The following is a 21,600-nucleotide window of genomic DNA, read 5'->3' on the forward strand; positions in this document are numbered from 1 at the left end:
GCTGCTAGCTTTAAACACTACCAGGGAGGGTGTTACCAGATCCCTGGGAGCAGACTATTCCATAATCTTATGTCCTACCTCCCACCAAATCTCACATGGGAGAGGTGCTCAACTTCCCAATTTGGACAGATGCACTGGTAATTTTATCTCCGTCCCAGGAAGAGAATAGATGGGGGCCGGGCCAGTCAGAATTTTTACGACCGGTTCTCCGAACTACTCAAAATTTCCACTATCGGTTCTCCAGAACTGGTCAGAACCTGCTGAAACCCACCTCTGATTACAGTGCAATTTATAAATACATCCAAGTTCCCAAGTGCTTGAATTTTGATCACGTAACTGCAAGGGTTATAACTGTGAAAACGGTCATAAGTCACTTTTTTCAGTGCTGTTGTAACTTCATATGGTCACTAAATGAATAGTTGCAAATTAAGGACTACCTTTGTAATTTTTGTAATTACATCTTTGTAATTTTATTTTTAAATCTGCGATGTAGGAACAATAGCATATGCTTATTATTAACCAAGTTAAGCATGTGCCAATTCAATCTTGACTCAAATTGTCTAGAATCATCACATCCTTATCGTCATAAATGTTGTGAAAAGAAAATATAAAGAAAACAGGTGATGTTTATGTTATTGATTGACTGAGAGCTTATGCCACTATGAAATCCAACTCTTACTTCACTTCTGGTAGAACTAGTCCTAAAACATCCATACCAACAAAGATGTCTATTCATTTCAGCTTATCTCTAAATGCTTCCATTATAGAGAGTTTTCATTATTTCAAAGGTCCTTTTGATTACAGCTAATGAAAGCTGCTAACATTAAAGATAGTGGAAACTTATTCCATATGGCCATTACTTCACCTTGCCTCCAGCTCTCCCCAAAACTCCAGGTAGATAATACAATACTGTAATGCAGGCTACAGTAATTCAACTATTGCTCATTCTGCTAATGTATTTCAACCCAGACTTAATGGGGTCACACACAGAGTCTCCCATTTCTATTGCTTAATGCACAGCTAAGTATGAGAACCAAAAACTATTCATTCATTCCCAACATGACCTCCAAAACGGAGAGTGCAAAGCTGGGAACAGATCTCAATATTATTGCTGCAGAAACTTCCACACACTTCAACCTCTCAAAAAGCAAAATTTGAAATCACTCCACAATATTCTTCATTTCTGTTAATCTTGCAATGGCTGCTTATCTTTTAGTCTAGTTGGTCAACAGATGAGGAAGAAACCCCCCCCACCAGTTTAGAAGTGACATGAAGCTGCCACTCCACACTCAAGCACAAATGAAACAAATTGGCTGCGTACAATACCCTCTCCCTCACAATTTTCATATACTGTATTCCTTTGTTTGTTGATTTAACAAAAAACAACAATCTGGAAGCTTTCTGTGTTGGGAAGCTGTGAGCGAACAAGTGGATCATAAAAAATGTATAGGGAAGCATTTAAATTCTCAATTCATTTAAAGGCTGCAAAAGAGTTGTGAAAGTGAAATGTAAACAGGCTTGCAATTTTGCAAACGGGCGCTTCCCCAACAATTGTGACCCAGACAACATGCTGCCATATGATATGGAGAGAAAGATAGACTTTTAAGTACATAGACACTATCTATGGCAAGGAGTAAGGAAAGAGACTGGAAAAGATTGAGGGCAAAAGAAAAAGGGGACGACGGAGAACAAGGTGGCTGGTTGGAGTTACTGAAGCAGTCGGCGTGAGCTTAAATGGACTCCAGAGGATGGACTCCAGAGGACAGGAAGGCCTGGAGGAACATTGTCCATGGGTCGGACATGGGTCGAACGCGATGGGTCGGACATGACTTCACAACTAACAACAACAAAGGAAAGACAGTAATGACTGGCTTGAGCTCAGGGACTGCCCACAAGTATTGTAAAACTCCTGTCTATAAAAGATTGCCCACCCTATTCTTGCCCATGGTTTGACATTCAATTTAGCTTTGTTTCGGTATTGTTTATCACAATCCTGCATGCTGTTTACCTTTTAGAAGGAAAGCAATGTGCATAAGTCATCTCTCTGTGTATATAGATCTAAATTAGTCAAACCACATCTGATGCAAGTATATAAGAATCTGATTTATACTTCACGTAGGAGAGAGAGAGAGAGAGGGAGAGAGATCAAGTATGAGGTGATTTCTTCATGCATTTAAGCTTCAAAGAGTTGTGGTGTGCATTGAAGCGAGGGGACAAAGGACCTCAGACAAAAAGCCTTTAACACTTCTGTCACCCACACTTCACCTGACCAGTCACTGTTGAAAGGGGGAAGAAAGATGTTGGCGTCAGGTCCCCCGTAGGGTCCCAGAAACTGGCCCCATGCTAAGAACAACTCTGCTACCACTGCAGGAATCGGCAGAAGGCCTTTTCTCCCCCGATTGTAATCCCCTTTTGGCTCTTCTCAAGAAAAGGGAAATCTGATCGCTTCCCTACTCACAAATGAGATGAGTAATGCGGGGTCACTAGAGCTCTGGGCCTCGGGTGAACATTTCACCTCGATCAGGAATCCCTGGCCTCTGCAAAGGGCCGAGGCGTGCAAGCAGCCACACCAGGCATACCGGGACTCGGCTTTCAATCTTGTTCCTTAATATATGAGAAATCACCTTATCAGACGCTGCAGAGACCAAAGCAGACTCGGCTCTCCCTAACCGCCCTTGAAGACCAAAGAAAGGTCAACAGGAAAATGTTGTGCAGGGAAGAGGAGGCCACTTGTATGACACGTTTGAAAAATATAAAGGTGAAACCAAGAACAAAACAAAGGAAGCCAAGCAAGGAAAGGCCAAACCCCAAGTTGAAAATCATTCAGGAAGCTGAAGAAGAAAGGACCAGAAACAGCTCGTTAAAAAGGACACTTCCTCAATGTACTACGTAGGGAGAAGGAAAGAAAGACTGTGTAGAGGCCCACAGGTAGGGAGAAAATAAAATGAAATAAATCTAGCAGTGAAAAATTGAAGGAAACTGCAATTGTGTGATCCAATCCGTGTTTAGTTGGAGATAAGGCTCACTATGTACAATGCAACTTACTCCTAAACTGTTGCATATAGGATTGCATTCCTAGTTTTACAGAAATAAAATAAAGTAACATTCAATCATTCACTGGTATACAGACTTACAACCACCATTCAGCCCAGGATTACTCTTGCTAAGCAAGTCAGTTGCTAAGGGAATTTTGCCCCATTTTACAACCTTCCCACCAGGGGTGGGTTCTAAAATTTTTTACTACCGGTTCTGTGGGCATGGCTTATTTTGTGGGCGTGGCTTGATGGTCATGTGACAATTATTTAGGATTTAGCAGAGGTACTGGTCTACCAGGCTTTTAACTGCTTGCAGAGCTGTACAGATCTACCCATTTATGTTTGCAGGCACTGGTCTACCCATTTATTTTTGCAGGCACTGATCTACTCATGTATTTTTGCAGACACTGGTCTACTCGTTTGTTCTCTTTTAACACTGATCAGCTGTAGGGCAGCCCTTTGAAGCCCCGCAGCAAGAGTTTAAATAGCTTTTTTCCCTCTAGCCATCAGCTGGGACTCAGGAGGCAGCAATAGATTGGGAATGGGGCCAAATAAAGGGTAAGAATAATGTGGGGGGGCAGGGGGGGGCAGAACCGGTTCGGTGACATCATATCGTCACCGCTACCGGCTCAGCGGAATTGGGAGGAACCCACCACTGTTTCCCGCAGTTATTAAGTGAATCACCGCAGCCGTTAAGTTAGCAACACCGCAGTTAAGTGAATCTGGCTTCCCCATTGACTTTGCTTGTCAGAGAGTCACAAAAGGTGAGCGTGTGACCCCTGGAAACTGCAACTGTCATAAATAGGTAGCAGTTGCCAGGGCATCCGAATTTTGATCATGTGATCATGGGGATGCTGAAATGGTCACAAGGCAAAAAACGGTTGTTAAGTCACTTTTTTCAGTGTTGTTGTAACTTCGAACGGTCCCTAAATGAACTGTGATAAGTTGAGGTAGAATCTGTAATTCTATCATCCCCTTGTACAGTTTATTATCCCCCAGTGTTCTTACCAATGTGCCATTAGACTGTGTGCATAAATTTACTGATAATAGAACTATAAAATATTATGAAGCAGAAAAAAAGGTATGATGACACCACCCTTGCTTATTAATTTTTTCAACTTCTAATAGAAATACTTCTTCTCTGAGACCTTCCTTACAAACCCTTCTCCCTATACTTTCCTAGGATTTCACTCCTAGAATTGGCTACTGGCTAGTGTAGTAAACTGGATTGGAATTCAGTTTGGAAAATATAGCCCCGGTGTATCCGGACACATCAGATCATCCTTAAATCGAAGTATATTTAATTAAAAACAATAAACATGAATTTTGCCATTTTTGTAGCCAGCTGCTTCACAATGCAAAGTCCTGTTGTTGTGCACAAGTTGTAGAAGTTACAGGATGTGGAGCATTCCTGAACCATTCTCCCACAAAAGCTCAGGGACATGATCATGTCTCAGGAAAAGGAAGTGATACAATTCTCTACACTAGAGAATCAGATCTTTAGGAGCACAATGGCTTGCGTGATTTGGAGATTAGCAAGCCCACGTTCAAGACCCTGAGTGCTGCCATGGAATGGGATGAGCTTTCGTCCTTTGCTCCAGCTCCAGCCAGGGACATGAAAGGCTCCAACTGGGCATCCCCTGGGTGATGTCATTGGCTAATCCTTTCAACTTGGAAGTGCTTCCGCGCTTCTGAAACAAGTGCAGGAGATCTTTAAGTTTCCACAGAAACAAAGACCTATATGAGCCTTTCTCTGATGACTGAGCCATATTATAATACAAGCCACAAGCAAACAAACCATACGCTTTAACATACTTGATCCTAGCCACCTGACCATCTAGAGCGGTGATTCCCAACCTTGATATCTTTAAGATGTGTGGACTCAATCCCCAGAATTCCCCAGTCAATATTCCAATGTTCTGATACATTTATATTCCATGAATGTTGCCCATATCATTCTCTATACAACCACAGCAAGCAGAAGCTAAGCCCCAAAACTGCTGAAGATAGTCCTTGACATACAACAGTAATAGAGCCTGCCTATGGTGGTTATAAAATGTGATGGTCATAAATCTAACTCAGTACTAACTCATTTGGATGTCTTGTTATTCTGAGAAGCAATAGAATCATGACAACAGAAACCAGAAAGGTAGAGATATACTCTAACAGCCAACTCTACCATGTTTCCCAGAAAATAAGACCAGGTCTTATATTTTTTGTTCCAAAACACACATTACGGCTTATTTTTGGTTAGGTCTTATTTTTGGGGAAATACAGTACTAAATGCGTCTATCTGGCTGACAATCTTAACTGGGCCTTTTTTCTGTGGTATGGCTTATATTACGAGCATCCTGACAAATCATGCTAGGGCTTATTTTCCGGTTGGCTCTTATTTTCGGGGAGACAGGGAAAAATAAATTCCATTAGTACTAATTTTGCAAATAATTAAGAAGGTCCATGGAGAAATCAGGTTTAGAGTAAAACCACAGAATTCAATGGAATCTGTTATCTATGATAACCTGACCCGTGAATTCAAAGAGTTTCCTTTAAGCGTGATTGATTGATTGAAGCCATCTTCTGGTATATCCTGTAGGAAAATATGTGAGGAACTATTAAACTAGACTATAAGAGGATATGAAATGAACATCCTGTGTTTCATAGTGCTATGACTTGATATTACTCTATCTCTAGCAATAAAACCTTAATTCTTGACCTTTTAACTAGTCTCCCTTTCTTTATCATTAAGCAAATCTTAATTCCCCCCTCAGTATCCTACCTCAACAACTCAAGAAAGACTCAGCTCCTAAAATCTGCTATGAGAAATTTCCTTTCTTTATTAAAGTTATTTTTAAGTTCCCAATCCCCTCCTTCTCTTGGCTGTCCCCTTCACTTCCCCTCCCTACAATAACTGGAAATGTTTAGATCAGAGTTATTTGAAGCTCAGATCTGAAAGACCCACTCAACAGGGATGCTGGCATAAAGAATTACAATTGGCACCGATTTGAGCTTATGACTAGAAGACTCCACTGGTAGCTACATTCAGTTCTGCGCCGTTGCAACCAGATCTTAACACATCAGAATTACCAGTGTGCAATATTTATTGTTGACAAGCTCCAAGGCTGCAGGCGTGATGAACTTTAAAAAGAACAGAAACGTCAACTGCATCTTTTGTAGTTGGCAATTCAGATTGATCTATTACAGTCAAAACAAGATTTAAATTCCAAGAACTACTATGTGCATACTAACAACAGTAGTTCAATCACAAAATATATGTTTGGCTGCCAGAAGCACCTACAGCCAATGCCCAAATTTCTCCAGACTGGGGTGGCAAAGGATACTGACTGAACTTGACTCCCACCAGAGAGCTATATGGGATAATTAAAGGCTAAAACTGACTGTCCTTTCAATGGAGGGAAAATTCCCCTGCACTTATGAATTGCATTGTCTTGCATATACAGTGTGCTATTTAATCTTGTGGGCTGAAATCCTGCGATCAATGGAAAGCTCTGTGACCACATGAAGTTCCCACACCAGGCTAGTTCTCTGGTGCTCAGTTGAGACACGCACATCCCTTTGATTGATAGGAACCTGAAGGCGAGAGATCACTCACATCCTGATGTGATACAGGCAAGATACACCGTGTGTTTCCCATCTGTTCTCTCTATGTTCTTGTTACCCATTTTTTCCTGTCATTGCCGTGTGACACACCTAGACCCTCTGAGGACTTGACCTGGAAACAGGAAGTGTTCTATTAAGCCAAATGGGACACAAGAGGAAAGTGGGGAGGGAGGCAGGAAGGAGCCCCTGCTCTGATGGGTGGAAATGTGACTTCGAAATAGCACCAAAAGTTATCTGTGAGTCACGGGAAATTCATCAGGTAAGATTTACTTTCTCAGCTTAAAAAGGAACGGGGATCGACACAAATTATGCTCCCTTCCATTTTAAAACCTATCCTCTTTCCGTTTCCCTATACCTGACCTGACTTTGGAATCCGCATACTGTACATTCTTGATCTGAACATTTCTTTCTTGGGTTAACCAATACAGGTAGTCCTTGACTTACAACAGTTCCTTTAGTGACCGTTTGAAGTTTCCATGGCACTGAAAAAAAGTGACTTACGACCATTTTTCACACTTACGACAACTGCAGCATCCTCATGGTCATGTGATCAAAAATCTGACACTTGGCAATTGGTTCTTATTTATGACGGGTACAGTGTAGAATAGAATAGAATAGAATAGAATAGAATAGAATAGAATAGAATAGAATAGAACAGAACAGAACAGAACAGAACAGAACAGAACAGAACAGAACAGAATAAGGGAGTTGGAAGGGACCTTGGAGGTCAGCTCTTGGCCAACAATATTTTAGCTGAACTATTATGAATGAGTCTTTAAGGTATTTCTTCATTTGCAATCTTCTTCTTTAGTTAGAATAATAGAATAACAGAGTTGGAAGGGACCTTGGAGATCTTCAAGTCCAACCCGCTACTTAGGCAGGAAACCCTATACCATTTCGGACAAATTGTTGTCCAATCTCTTCTTAAAAACTTCCAGTGTTGGAGCGTTCACAACTTCTGGAGGCAAGTTGTTCCACTGGTTAACTGTTCTAACTGTCAGGAAATTTCTTCTTAGTTCTAGGTTGCTTCTCTCCTTGATTAATTTCCACCCATTGCTTCTTGTCCTGCCCTCAGGTGCTTTGGAAAATAGCTTGACTCCCTGTTCCGGGGTCATGTGATCCCCTTTTGTGACCCTCTGGCAAGCAAAGTCAATAGGGAAACCAGATTCACTTAACAACCGTGTAACTAATTTAACAGCTGCAGCAATTCACTTAACCCCGTGGCAAAAACAGGTCAAAACTCATTGAATAACTGTCTCGCTTAGCAACAGAAATTTTGGGCTCAATTGTGGTCTTAAGTTGAGGTTGACCTGTATTTATTCCAGTAAAGGAATGAAGAATAGCAAAGAAAAAATGAGATAAGCAAAAGAAACGGAACATAGTTAAAACACCACTGCTTATACCTCTCTATACCTATCCTTACAATCCACCTGTGCAACACCTCATCCATACACCTGTTCATTTATCACCTTTAAACTTTTCACTCCCTTTCTGAGGATCTCAGCTTCACATAACCTTAACTTTCTCAGTCTGTCCCTTCCTCTCCACTCTTCACTCTTCCCGTCCCTTCCTCTCCACCTTCCTCAGTCTGTCCCTTCCTCTCCACCCTCCTCTCTTCACTGTTTCTTCATCTTCTGGTCTTCATTCATTCTGTTTGATCAAGCCACCACAATGTTCTTCATTCGTGTTGGTTTCTCATTTGTGTATTCAATCTACATTCATTCAGCGTCCATTCATTTCTGTCTTTTCCCCATTCCGACTGCATTCCAGCTTACTTTTATATTCCTCCTGGCATTCTCAACTATAACACATAACACAGTGAGCCAAAGCATGTTGTTATATTGTATGTAGCCATTCAGCTCCTTTTGAAAAAAATGCATTTTTCACAATAGACCACACCATATCCACTACCTTTCTACTAGCGTAGGCACGTCTTAGAATTTCTGTATTCCCACCCATAAATATTTTAAACAATTAACAGCATCCTTAGTGTTGAACTATTCGAGGCCCTATTTATTCTTCTGTTTGCTTTATGCCCGTCTTACATTCAGCAAAGAATCATCAATTCTGTATTTGCAGAAAACATCCCATAATTCAAGGCTATTCGCTTTATTATACACTGTCTCTAAATCAACAAAGTACAATAAACTTTCCTATGCCCGTTAATTTTCCATGACCTGCGCGAGAACAGAAGTCCGGTCTGAACATTCCGTCCTCTGCACAGAGCTGCGGCGCATTTCTCACTTTTCTACTATTTTAATCAAAATTAATTTGATAAAATCAGAATTTAATCAGAATTAAGAGTTGTAGTGGCGCAGTGGTTAGAATGCAGTATTACAGGCTAACTACAGGCTAACTCTGCCAGGAGTTCGATCCTGACTGGCTCAAGGTTGACTCAGCCTTCCATCCTTCCGAGGTCAGTAAAATGGGGACCTAGATTGTTGGGGGCAATAGGCTGACTCTGTAAACCGCTTAGAGAGGGCTGTGAAGCACTACATAAAAAATTCCCTATGGGTGGTCTGGGTCTTCCTCAAACTTGGATCTTCTACCAAAGGCCTGGGAGTTTTGAGTCTTCTGAGCAGTATCTTCATTTTTCCTAGCACTTCACTCTTCTGGACAGAGAGCTCTAATGCTGTTCCTGGGAACTGTTTGAGCCTCTTGCCCAGTTTAGGATTCCCAGCCCAAGAGTTCCTACCACCACTGGAACCACTCTGACCTTTAATTTTCCACATCCTAATTAATCTTTGAGCCCCTGGTACTTCTCCAGCTTCTCATATTCTTTCTTCCTGATGATCTGCATTATCTGCCCTTTGGGTCCTATCTAGTTGCTAGATTCTTGCTACTATGGACTTGGTGCTTAGTGTCTGCTCTTGTTCTACTATGAGCAGTGCCTCAGGGCTTTTAGTCCAGTCCTTTCCAACTACTGGTAGGAGATGGATACATCCTCTGGGGATGAGGTGAGCCCCCACCTTTCTGATTTTCCAGAAAAATATAAAGATCGGGCTCTGCCAATTAGCGTGGATATCTAAGAATAAGATGCAATCTTGAGGATGGCTGGCAACTTGAAGCTACACCCACTGTTTGTCAATTATTAGCATTTAAAAAAAAAAATCTTTCAATTCCACTATCACCTTATACGTTTTAACTTTGTTCCTAACTCCCTTTTTAATCTATATTTTTATTAATGTGTTTATATTGTTTTATTATGTTAGAGTAAACCACTTACATCACATAGGTGAGATGGGCAATGTAGAAATTTAATAAACAAATAAACAAAATACATATGTACAATGTACATATATGTGTAAGTGCGCTGTAGATGAAGATGTAGATGTAGATATAGATGTAAATAGATAGTAAATTTAGCACATTTTGATAGTCAATTTTGTCCTAGACAGTTTTAGGCATGGGCTGCATTTTCTCTACCAACTCTTACTCTGTCTGAGGAAAGAGGTTTTGTTTTAGCAATTCTTTCAATAGTGAAGAGGGTAGAGAGATCCTGGTTGGTAATGTGTGGTATTTTTGAACCTATTCAATTACAACATGGACGAAGAATATGAATGTCCTTCTTGGCACTATACAGTCAACCTTCCAGTGGTCTGTAGCCTGCCAAGCTACCCACACTTCAATTAAAACACAAGGAAAGACATAAGGTGGGAACCTCTCCAGTAACAGTATCACTCAGTGCAGTTCTGCCCTTGAGAAATTGTTGGATAGTTTCCCATCTGCTGAAATAAGCATCTACTCAATTTTCCTGCTCTTAAATGTGATGGAGAATTTATATCTAATTCTAGAGTATTTTTTCCCCCTCATGTGAGGCAGGTTTCCCATTAGCGATTTTTATAACCTATTTTGAACTGTAAAAGATAAGTAGAAAAACTCTCAGAATACCATTTAGAAAAAGTCAGTATTTTTTGTCATCCCCCAGGAAATACAGGATAAAGGAAGAGAACTAGTGTAATGTCTTCCTTAGAAGACCCCCAAGTAAAATTTAGGAAATGACCACATAAATTATTTTTACATTTAGGAAATATTTAAAAGCTAATAGTATCTGAGAAACCTTTTATTTCTCATGAACCTACATTCAGCACTTGGCCAACAATATTTTAGCTGAACTATTATGAATGAGTCTTTAAGGTATTTCTTCATTTGAAATGCTCTTTTTTAGTTAGAATAATAAAATAATAAAATAATAAAATAACAGAGTTGGAAGGGACCTTGGAGATGTTCAAGTCCAACCCCCTACTTAGGCAAGAAACCCTATACCATTTAAGACAAATGCTTGTTCAATCTCTTCTTAAAAACTTCCAGGGGCAAACTGTTCCACAGATTAATTGTTCTAACTGTCAGGAAATTTCTTCTTAGTTCTAGGTTGCTTCTCTCCTTGATTAGTTTCCATTAATTAATCAACCTTTGCTGATAAGAAGGCGCGTGCAAAACATAGCTTGTTCAGGGGCTGCTGTAAACATGAAGTGTCTTCCTGGAAGCTTCCAAGTGAGAATGAGATTATTTCTTTGTCTCAGGTTGGCTGGCATCTGTGACTGATGAAGTCACCCTACACAAAAGGACATCAGCAAGCAAGTCACAGTGATGAAGCTGACAAAAGCCACTGCTCCTCCCCACTGCCCTGTGCTTTTGGAGCAAGACACTCTCCGACAGAAAGCTCAAAGAAGAGGATCTCATGGTCTGTATGTACTGTGCCTCCCAGGCCAACAGTTACCAGCACAGTAGTCTCCCCTCTGACGATGATTGAGAAACTGAATAATGAAACCTGGTTCTTCTCGAGAAGCAAACAACTTTTGATGTTCTCCAAGTAAATATTCAATCAAACAGGGGTGCTATTCAGCAGGTTCTGACAGGTTCTAGAGAACCGGTAGCGGAAATTTTAAGTAGTTCGGAGAACTGGCAAATACCACCTCTGGCTGGCCCCAGAGTGGGGTGGGAATGGAGATTTTGCAATATCCTTCCCCAAGGAGTGGAGAGGGAATGGGGATTTTGCACTATCCTTCCCCTGCCACGCCCACCAAGCCACACCACGCCCACCAAGCCACGCCCACAGAACCGGTAGTAAAAAAATTTGAATTCCACCACTGAAATCAAGCAATTCCATTTAAAAAAAGAAAGAAAGAAAGAAAGTTGGCCCTAATCTCCCTCTCTCTCTCTCTACTCAAAGTGACAATGAAAGACTTGAAAGGGGGTGAAAAGAAAGACAAGAGAAGAAAAATTTCCAAACAGTTTGCCGTGTTCCTTCCAACTACCTTTGCCTTGTTGAGGTCTGGGATCTGTTGCTTCAATCTTCCAAGGGTTGCTGATGAATTGTGCCAGATTCCGTGTTTCTTTCCAACTGTTCTGAATCTCCTGTATCTGATCTCAAAGAAGGGAGCAGATTCAGCTGGAAGAGAGAAACCAGAATGGCATAGTCCAGCAGCAACCTTCGGAAGAACAATAAAAGCCTTGTGAGAGGTACCATTCTCTCTCCTGTACGCTCTGTCCTCTTACATGATCTAATAGGACGAAATGGTCACATCTCTGCATGGTGGTTCCTGGTTGCATTCATATTTAGAATTTATTAGAATAACAGAGTTAGAAGGGACCTTGGAGGTCTTCTAGTCCAACCCCCTACTTAGGAGGTTGAACTAGAAACCCTACACCACTTCAGACAAATGGTTATCCAACATCTTCTTAAAAACTTCCAGTGTTGGAGCATTCACAACTTCTGGAGGCAAGTTGTTCCACTGATTAATTGTTCTCACTGTCAGGAAATTTCTCCTTAGTTCTAAGTTGCTTCTCTCCTTGATTAGCTTTTACCCATTGCTTCTTGTCCTGCCCTCAGGTGCTTTGGAGAATAGCTTGACTCCCACTTCTTTGTGGCAGCCCCTGAGTTATCGGAACACTGCTATCATGTCTCCCCTAGTCCTTCTGAATAGTTTTTATTCCAGAGCTATAATTGCACTCAACAATGAACTAAAGGGCCACCATCAGTGAGCTGTTGAACAGCATTACTTGGTCTGTTGTGTGGATGTTTGGGTGGTTAGGGGTACGGAATTGTGGTGGGTGGGAGTATGCTTGGGGATTATTATGTGTGTTGGACCTGGTCTTTGGGTGTTAAGTGAATTTTGTTGTATGGGTATACCGTGTATACACGTACAATGACAATAAAGTTATTATTTTATTTTATTATTGTATACCCAGTTCCTGCAACCGTTCTTCATATGTTTTAGCCTGGAAAATGCCTACTTGGGAAAGGCTGATTAGGTATTATCTATTATCCGTACAGCTCAATACCTATGGCTGCCCAATCCTTCAGATTTGATTTGAAACATGGGCTTCAGAACGTGCAGAAATGCGGATGCCATCCAGTCTGTGACTCATTAAAGCAGTCATATCCACTTCCAGAAGCTGCACAATCCTGGAAACAATCAAACCTCCTTTAATGAATCAACTGGCAGGTGCTGTGCTCATGTTCCAAAGCACCTCTTCCAGACTAAATCCTATTCCAAATCTCCATCGTTTTCTATATATCCTTATATGCTGAATGCCAGTACGGTTGCTTAGAATACGAAATATGGAACAGAAGCTCTGGAGTTCAACGTTTATGGCTGCCATAAAATCCTGCTCACCTCTCTCCAACACAAGGAAATGAACTATATACAGTAGTGGCCAAAATTGTGGAAACCTTTTGGGAAAAAGGTTTATTTTCTAAAACTAGCTAACTCCCCCCACTTTTTGGGGGGAGTAGTACCATAAAATTATATATCAATGGAAAGATAACTTAATCAAAAATGTAATGCAATAACTTTTATGAAGGATTTGCTATTAGAATAGCAGTTACATTATAAAGAAGAAAAGTGAAACACGTAGAAAAATGAGATATACAAAAATTATCACCATAGAAAAAATGAGATATACAAAAATTATCACCATGTCAGTTAATAATTAGTTGGGTAACCTTTAGCATGAATTACGGCCTTACAACGTCTTCCCATGGAGTGAACCAAATCTTTTAGATCTGCAGCTGTTATAATGAGAAACCAAGATTGAATGATTGCTTTTATTAACTGGGTTTTATTGCTGGGTCGCTTCTGAGTAACAATTTTCTTTAGTCGGCTCCATAGATTTTCAATTGGGTTAAGGTCTGGGTTATTCCCAGACCATTCCAGCAGTGGAATAGGATTATCTTGAAACTCCAAAAAAAAAAAAAAAAAAAGTGGTGTTACTAGCCAACAAACCTCAAAAATACACTGTTCCCAAAAGGTTTCCACAATTTTGGCCATTACTGTACTTTATAGGTAGCAATTACTCCAAACAGCATGTAAGGCACTTTCACCAAATTTAAAGTGTGGTTTATTATTTACTAGTTTTAAATCAAGATTATAAAAATACATTCTAAATATTATTTATAGGGACATGTAGGTCTAGTGTTTGTAAGCACTTACTACGCCTTCATCTTTATTTTTCTCAGAATGATGCAAGAAGCCATGACATCTATACTGTCAAATTATGCTATTTACCACCACTGATTGCACCCTTCCTCTCACATCATTTGAATTTTACCTTGCTATGCATAGTCACATATTATGCATATCACATATTATTTCTATTTTATTAACAAGATGCAATTACAACTAGGGTGTGGTTTTAGTGGTCAACATTAACTTGGAACCCAAATGTTTCATCTGGATTTTTTTTTTGCTATTTTACAGGTTGATACAATAAGTAGTAATCTTACATATTAGTCTTCTAATCTGAACTGATAAACACAGCTGATGCAGCCTTCGTTGTTTTGTTTAATTTATTTTAGTCTAATGAATAAAGAAATCAATCACTTTAAGTTGCATAATCCGATAACTTTGTTCGGTTTCTTAGCACTAAGGAATCTGATATTGTTCCTTATGTCTACTGTCAGGAAGGTCTCACCAGAAGAAGACTCAAGCAGGACACATTTGGTGATGGACAGAGGGTGGAAGGAACTCTGGATGGCAGCTAAAGTTCTCTCTGTCTGTTTTGACTACGTTCTCAATCAATTTATAGAAATTGAATAAATAAATGCATAAATCATGAAATAAAATTATATCAACTCAGAATTCTGGGGTGTAGCTACAAATCAACTGGAGAAAGTTTTCCTCTCCTTCTTGAGATATTATAAAGTGAACACCATATTATATTTTTCATAGAAGGAGACTAAGGGTTCATTTCCAGATTCAACCATAATGAAATATAGGTAGTCCTTGACTTACAACCATTCATTTAGTGATCACTCGAAGTTACAACAGCACTGAAAAAAGTTACTTTTTTACTCTCTTTTTTTTACACTTATGACCGTTGCAACATCCCCATGGTCACATGATCAAAATTCGGACGCTCAGCAACTGGCTCATACTTATGACTGTGGCAGTGTCCTGGGGTCATGTGATCATCTTTTGTGACCTTCTGACAAGCAAAGTCAATGGGGAAACCAGATTCACTTAAAAACCATGTTACTAACCTAACAGCTGCAGTGATTCACTTAATAACTGCGGCAAGAAAGGTCATAAAATGGGATGAAACTCACTTAACTGTCTCACTTAGCAACATAAACGTTGGACGTCAATTGTGAACGTAAGCTGAGGACTACCTATAAAAGGAATATAAGCCACATATAATGAGAGATGAAAGCGACTGAGGTTCACCCCAGGAGAGCTCTATTCAGTACTGGCATCCATTCTTCTTTACTATGTTTAGAGTAAAGAAACGCCCCATACAATCAGTTCTTCATGTTGGCTCTTAGTTCTCATGAACAGAATAGTATTGTAGTGTAGTAAGTAAGTTATTAATAAGTTGCTTTACCAGTTCATACCAAAGACCTGAGAAAATATAAACAGAAAGTACCTGAAATGTCACAAGTCTGCTTGTTTCTTGGTGAGAATGTTGGTGATACACTGTGCCGGTAGACAATATGGGGCTTTTTATGTTCTTCTTCATATTCTTGTTGATCAGGTGATATGAGCGGCTCTACAAAGTATTCTCCATCGTGAGACCTAAATGTGCCTAACTGAGAAGGAATGAGAGACACATAATGTAACTTTCAACGGAGCGGTGCTTAAAACAATAATAATAATAAAGCCACCAAAGTTTAATAGAGATTTATAAATCTTCTGCTGAGAACTGTAGCTGTTTCTCAGACCCACAAGGGTGTTTTTTTTTTTTTCTGGTTTTGCTTTATATGTTTTATCATTCCTAAGCTTCCTGCATGTCAGCTCTTTTTGGAGGCCAAGGTAAAGGCTACATCCCCCCCCCAAAAAAGGGGCGAAGCCACAAAATTACTTTTACTTCCTCATGAAAATTAAATCAAGTACATTTGAGTTGATATAATTGCTCCCATACGTGTAATAATTTTCCCCTTGGATGACAACAAAATTATAATTTGATAGCTACTTCAGGAAGGCTCTCACACTTGCCTAATCAAATAGAAAACATGTCTAGCTGTGGTTTCTTGAATGTACCCTCAGTTGCCAACCTGAGTTGACCTTTACTTAAAACACGTTGCACTGGTTGGTCACCTTTGGATGTGCAGGCTTGGGTTAGTACTTGCACTGGAGACTTCCAGAGAGCTATAATATCAGCCTGGGAAGTTGAAGATCTCAACTGGAAGAATGCAATGGCAAACCACTTTTGTACTGCTGGAAAGTTAGCTCAATGGCTCTGTCCATGAAGTCACCACAACCAAGCACAATTTGAAGGAGACACAATGTTTTTTAATGCCAGCTTGCACAGCAATAAGGCCTTTCAGTTCACTGCCACAATCCCGGAGAATGGGAGAACACGCCGCAGCCAACTCACCATGGCCAACTCACCATGGCCAACTTGCCATGGCCAACTTACCATGGCCAACTCGCTATCTCGCTGCAGGACAACTCACTGTGGTCAATTCACCACGCAACAACTCACTGCTGGACAATTCAACCTTTCAGTTTAACTATTTAAAGTAATTACAAAATTATTGTAATTTTTGTCATTCACATTTCATTTTTTCCCTCCTTTGGCATCCTTTCTTTAATGATTCTATTCCACTACTTCTTTGATATTAGTGTAACTCTTGTCCTACGGTGAGTTGTCCCATGGCGAGTTGGCCTTGTAGAGTTATCCCATAGTGGGATACGTGCTGTTATCCCATAGTGGGATACGTGCTGTGGCACGTTGGCTGAAGTAAGTTGGGTGTGGCAAGTTGTTGTAGACTCACAATACCCTGCAACAAATCTGGAGTGTACTATTTGGAGAATGGTTGGCATAATTTATGAAACAGTTTTAAACTGTTTTAGATAGTATACTACAGGGGTGTCAAACCTGATCACATCGTGGGCCGTAAGATGACGTTTTTTTGCCTTTGCAGAGCCAGGGTGGGTGTGGCCTGCGCAGGCCGTATCCTACCCGCGGGCTGCCAGTTTGACAGGCCTGGTATACTAGATAAACCAGTTTCATGACTTCCTATCAGATTCTGAATCTGATGAATTTATCTTTTTAAATTTTGGGAGTCTTACTATGCTACCGTGATGCAACCACAAAAAATCAACACCCAAAAGGGACATTGTCCAGGAAGTATGTTTTTAGTCAGCCAGCCTTGTCTTCAACCTGCCTCCCAAATTAGTTGCTCATCCAATTTCTTGGGAAGGAGTTTGATCTAGTGGTTAAAGCACCAGGTGGGAAACCAGGAGACTGTGAGTTCTAGTTCTGCCTTACCCATGAAAGCAGGTTGGGTGGCATTGGGCCATTCATTATCTCTTAGCCCAACCCACCTCCATGGGGAAAATAGGAGGAGGAATGAGTATGATATATGTTCACCACCTTGAATTATAAAAATAATATAAGAGGAAAATAAATAAAGTGAAAATTAACTTGAAGACACCAAGCTGAGGCAGTATAACTGTAACTGACCCCTTCGCATCTTTCACTAGGCCAGTATCTCACAAACACAAGTTCAGGACTGTATGTAACAAAAAAATACAGACTATGGGAGAAAGGGAAGATTTTATTTTACAGATAGCTCTTTTCTTTCACGAGTTTCCTTGATAAAATAATGTAAGTTGTTTTTTTTAAAACAAACAAACAAACATTCTGCTCCTCCTACTCTAATAAAAAATTGAAAAGATCTATTGGGTCTAAACATTCTATAAATGGAAGAGGGTACTGTCTGCCATACTGTCCACACTAAAGGCAGATGCTATACAACAGAGTCTTACCTCCCCCACATTCCAGAGGTTACTTCCAAGTTCGGGGGAGGGCTCCTCCTGCCATCTGCCACAATTCATTTTGGACCTATCTCTGGACAGCCTTCTCTTCTTTCCACCTTAAGTCTCCATAAAAGAGTCTGGCCTCCCTTAAGGTTGATCTTCCATGAAAGCTAATGCCAAATCTTGCAGTGCCTTATCTACCAGGAAATGGGTGTGAACTGTTTTCCTCTTCAGCTTCAACCCCGCTTGCAATCCTTGCCTGGAGGGCTGGAAAAACATACTCCCACCAGCTCCGTTGGTTCCCTTGGGAGAACGCTGGGGCGGTATCGGCCCTCCTCCTTCTCCTCTGCCCCACCCACCAAACATCAGAACACCCACAATAACAACAAGCCCAGAAAGTGACCGCCACGGTACAAACTGGAGGAAGTCAAGATGGTTTGGGGGTGGTGGTGGAGAATGGGGGCTCCCCATTCCTACAGACCCTTCCTGTTTGATGTAGGGCACAGCCACTGGACTGTTCGGCCTGGCTGGTAAGTATAGCTAAACTCAGCTGCTTGCATCCTTTTTTTAGAATACTGAAGAAGGAAAGAAGAGCCTAGCTCCCTCACCCCCCCCACCCCAATTATATTTGCAGAACAGATCTTGAAAATCTATTAGAAAATCTATTAGAGGAACCCAAACCCCTACTTCTTCACCACTCAGAGCAGACAGCTACCAAACTATGATTCTCTCCCCCCCTCCACCCCCAATCCACAACAAACTTTGAGCTGCTAAGAGCATAAGTTTTCAAGCGGAACGGGAGTAAAATCAAATTACTGATTTGGTGCTTTGGAATCCTCTCCTTTACTCTCCCCCACAACTGCTTCACTTCTAAACCATTTCACTGTTCCAAGGGTGGTGGGAATGGTTCCTCTCAGTCCAAAATGTATGCATGCTGACAATTCCTTGCCTTTTTCAAATCCCATTCCATTAAACGGGAGCGACTGGCTCTTAGCATTGGCACTCAAATCTGCCTGGAGTAAACTTTCGTCCCTAGAGGGAGTGAGGGAGAAGGAATCAATTACGCAGTTTCTGTTTGCCTCCCTCCACCTTAAATGTCTCTCGGGCCTCCAAGTGCCACCCTTGTTTGCAGTTCAGACTCAAATGCTCTTCACCAACCCACTCAGGGGCTCCTTCTTCCCAAAAGCCACCTGGGGTAAAACCCAACCTCCTTGCTTTAACTCCCCTGGCAAACATCAGAGTCTCCTTGATGTTAAGATGTTGAAAGTCTTCAGGGACACAGCTGTTGCCAAGTGCACAAAACAAGGCTCCCAAACTACCTGTCTGGGATGACCCTTAAGAGAGAAAGTATAGAAATGGTTCATGACTACTGCATGTTGCTGGCACCTCCCAGGACTTCCCTCCCGTCTTCTCCCCCTCCCATCAATCAAACTGAGAGCTCCTTAAAAGCAAAGCCTTTGATTCTTGAGGTTTTGCCATATACTCCAGTAATGATTTCTTAAGTTTCCTGCCACTAGATACAAGTTATTTATAATCTAAAAGAAAGAAAGTGGCTAGGCAGGGGGGCAAGAAACCGGGAAAAGAAAGGCACCCTGTTGTAGTGTTGATCAGCACAACTTTGAAGAAAGTTTTGCTGTGCTTTTAGGTTTTGTTGCAATCAAAACCAAGAAAACTGTGGAGAAGACAAAAAAAGAAAAGGGGTTTAAAAACACACGATGTGCTTCCCACTCTCCTAGCAAGATCCAAAGCTGGGAATTGAGGTCTTTTCTTAAGAAGATGTTGATTTGCATCCTGTAAACAAAACCCTGGATTCAGCAAGAGGATTATACACTTACCATCCCAGAGCACAGGCTTATGACTGCTGTATGTTGGGGCTCCGTGTTGACATGTCCTTTATAGAAACAGTGCTTAATATCACTTTCCTCCTCGGTGTAAAAGTTTGTTTGGTTAACCTCGGGTTGTCCAAGGAAGCTGACCGTGAAAAGAGGGGCAATAAATCCCGAATGGGCCGTAAGGTTGAAAACGAAGTGCTGCCCGAAGGCTTGCAGTCTATAATGCACTTGGGTGGTACTGAAAGAAGAGGAGGCAATGGGAGAAGAGGGAGCATCCAGGATCCAGGGCTCAGCTTCTGAATGAAGGCTTCGTTTCTTTCTCTGAAAGTGCACCTTTGTAGACAACGGCTCTCCAAGCTCATTCACACGGGTCGGGATCACAATCTCGTACTCTCTCAGCGTCTCCAGCAGTTTGGCTGTGAAAAGTTGACATAGGTGCCCATGAATGGATATGGGTTGTGGGTGTGCGCGCGCATGCGCACACTATTTAACAATACTTTTTACAGTGCTGGTCCAACAGGGAGATTAATTTAGCCAGTCACAAAGGAATATTCTTGTTGGAACCGATTAGAAAGCCCTTCTAAAACTTTATCGTCCAAATCAAACACCCGTTCCTTTTACCACCCCAACTCAGTTCTCCAATATTCCCAAAGTTGATCGGTCTGCATACCGTCCCATAGGTGAAAAGCTGGCAACTTAGAAAGTGGCAGCAAAGGATGCTGAATTCATTTTTTAGCCTTTATGTAACCAAGCTAAATACTGCGACTGGCACACACCATCAGCAGCATTTGCAGAATTAAAAAGGAAAACTCAGTTAGGACCTGCAAATACTACTTCCAAAACAACCCCGCTGCAGCATTACAGGTAGGAAATACAATCGTCGTTCACTATTAATATACCCTAAACTCATCATATAGGAAATAAGTATTTTTTAAAAAAAAAGAAAAAAAAAAAGAAGTTTCTCATACTCAGAGAATACTGTCACCAATAAGAGTTTCAAACTGTGCCCTTTGGCAATATTTATTTATTTATTTATTAAAAAACCTTATTAGCTTTAATGCAAAAGACCAAAATGTCAAGAGAGAGATAAAGAGATATGTTTGCAAGTTATGCATGGTGAATGGGTGGGTTTTTTCCTCTCTCTCTCTCTCTCTCTCTCTCTCCCCTTTCGGGGTGGCAAGAGGACACTTGGTGACTTCCCTGATCGGTGCTTTCTAGGACATGCACGAAAAGAGCCACCATGAATAAAATTAGCATACATTGGTAGGCGGAGCTGCTGGGTCGACTGGAGAGAACTTCAACGGGCTTAACACCACTTTAAGAGCTTTTGCCGTTTTTTTTCCTCCCCTGCGGCAATGTTAGAGGGGGGGAGAGAGAGAGAGAGAGAGAGAGAGAGAGAGAGAGAGAGAGAGGAGAAAAAAAAAAGGAAGAAAGAAAAAAAAAGAAACACAACCTGACCTCACACAAAGTAACGCCAAAGTCGCTGCCTCTCTTTCCGACAACTCTTGCGCGCTGCTCTTGCAACTTTCTCTCCAGTCCTGCCAAGCATCTTACCTTGTCGGAGATGCCTCCCTTGCTTTCTGGCTGCTGCTGCTGCTGCTGCGCCGGCTCTATTCAAGAAGTCTTGCAGGAGTAGCGTGCTTAATCCTACCGCCCATAACACCAGCTGCATGGTGGTTTGTGCCGCTTCGTTGCAGCGATCAAGCTTTCCACCCCCCTTGGCACCCCCCCGCGAAAGTCCTCCCTTCTAGTTGCTTGGGGAGGGGGGGGGCGGAAAGAGGGGAGGAGAGGTGGTTTATTGTCAAAACTCCCGAGATCTTTTCTCCCCTCCTCCTCCTCCTCCTCCCCCCACACCGCCTTCCCCGACTTCACTTTTATTAAACTTGAGGATCGCGCTCATCTAATTGG

At 41.3% G+C, this 21,600-nt stretch overlaps 1 protein-coding gene across 1 annotated transcript in view; it reads right to left on the reverse strand.

Moving 5' to 3' along the window:
- ADAMTS9 (ADAM metallopeptidase with thrombospondin type 1 motif 9) overlaps positions 1 to 21,392 on the reverse strand; it is a 163,401-nt gene extending 142,009 nt beyond the window's left edge. Inside the window, exons 1-3 of the mRNA XM_070934351.1 lie at positions 21,247 to 21,392; positions 19,696 to 20,108; positions 15,522 to 15,684 (exon numbers count right to left, since the gene is read on the reverse strand). Coding sequence (XP_070790452.1) covers positions 15,522 to 15,684; positions 19,696 to 20,108; positions 21,247 to 21,364 — 694 coding nt within the window. The 5' untranslated portion in view covers positions 21,365 to 21,392. The remainder of the gene's footprint in view (positions 1 to 15,521; positions 15,685 to 19,695; positions 20,109 to 21,246) is intronic.
- Between the last annotated feature and the right edge of the window lie 208 nt (positions 21,393 to 21,600).

Source organism: Pituophis catenifer, unplaced genomic scaffold (genome assembly GCF_029215685.1).
Source record: "Pituophis catenifer annectens isolate HBS135680 unplaced genomic scaffold, rPitCat1.0.hap2 SCAF_2, whole genome shotgun sequence".
Lineage (NCBI taxonomy): Eukaryota > Metazoa > Chordata > Lepidosauria > Squamata > Colubridae > Pituophis > Pituophis catenifer.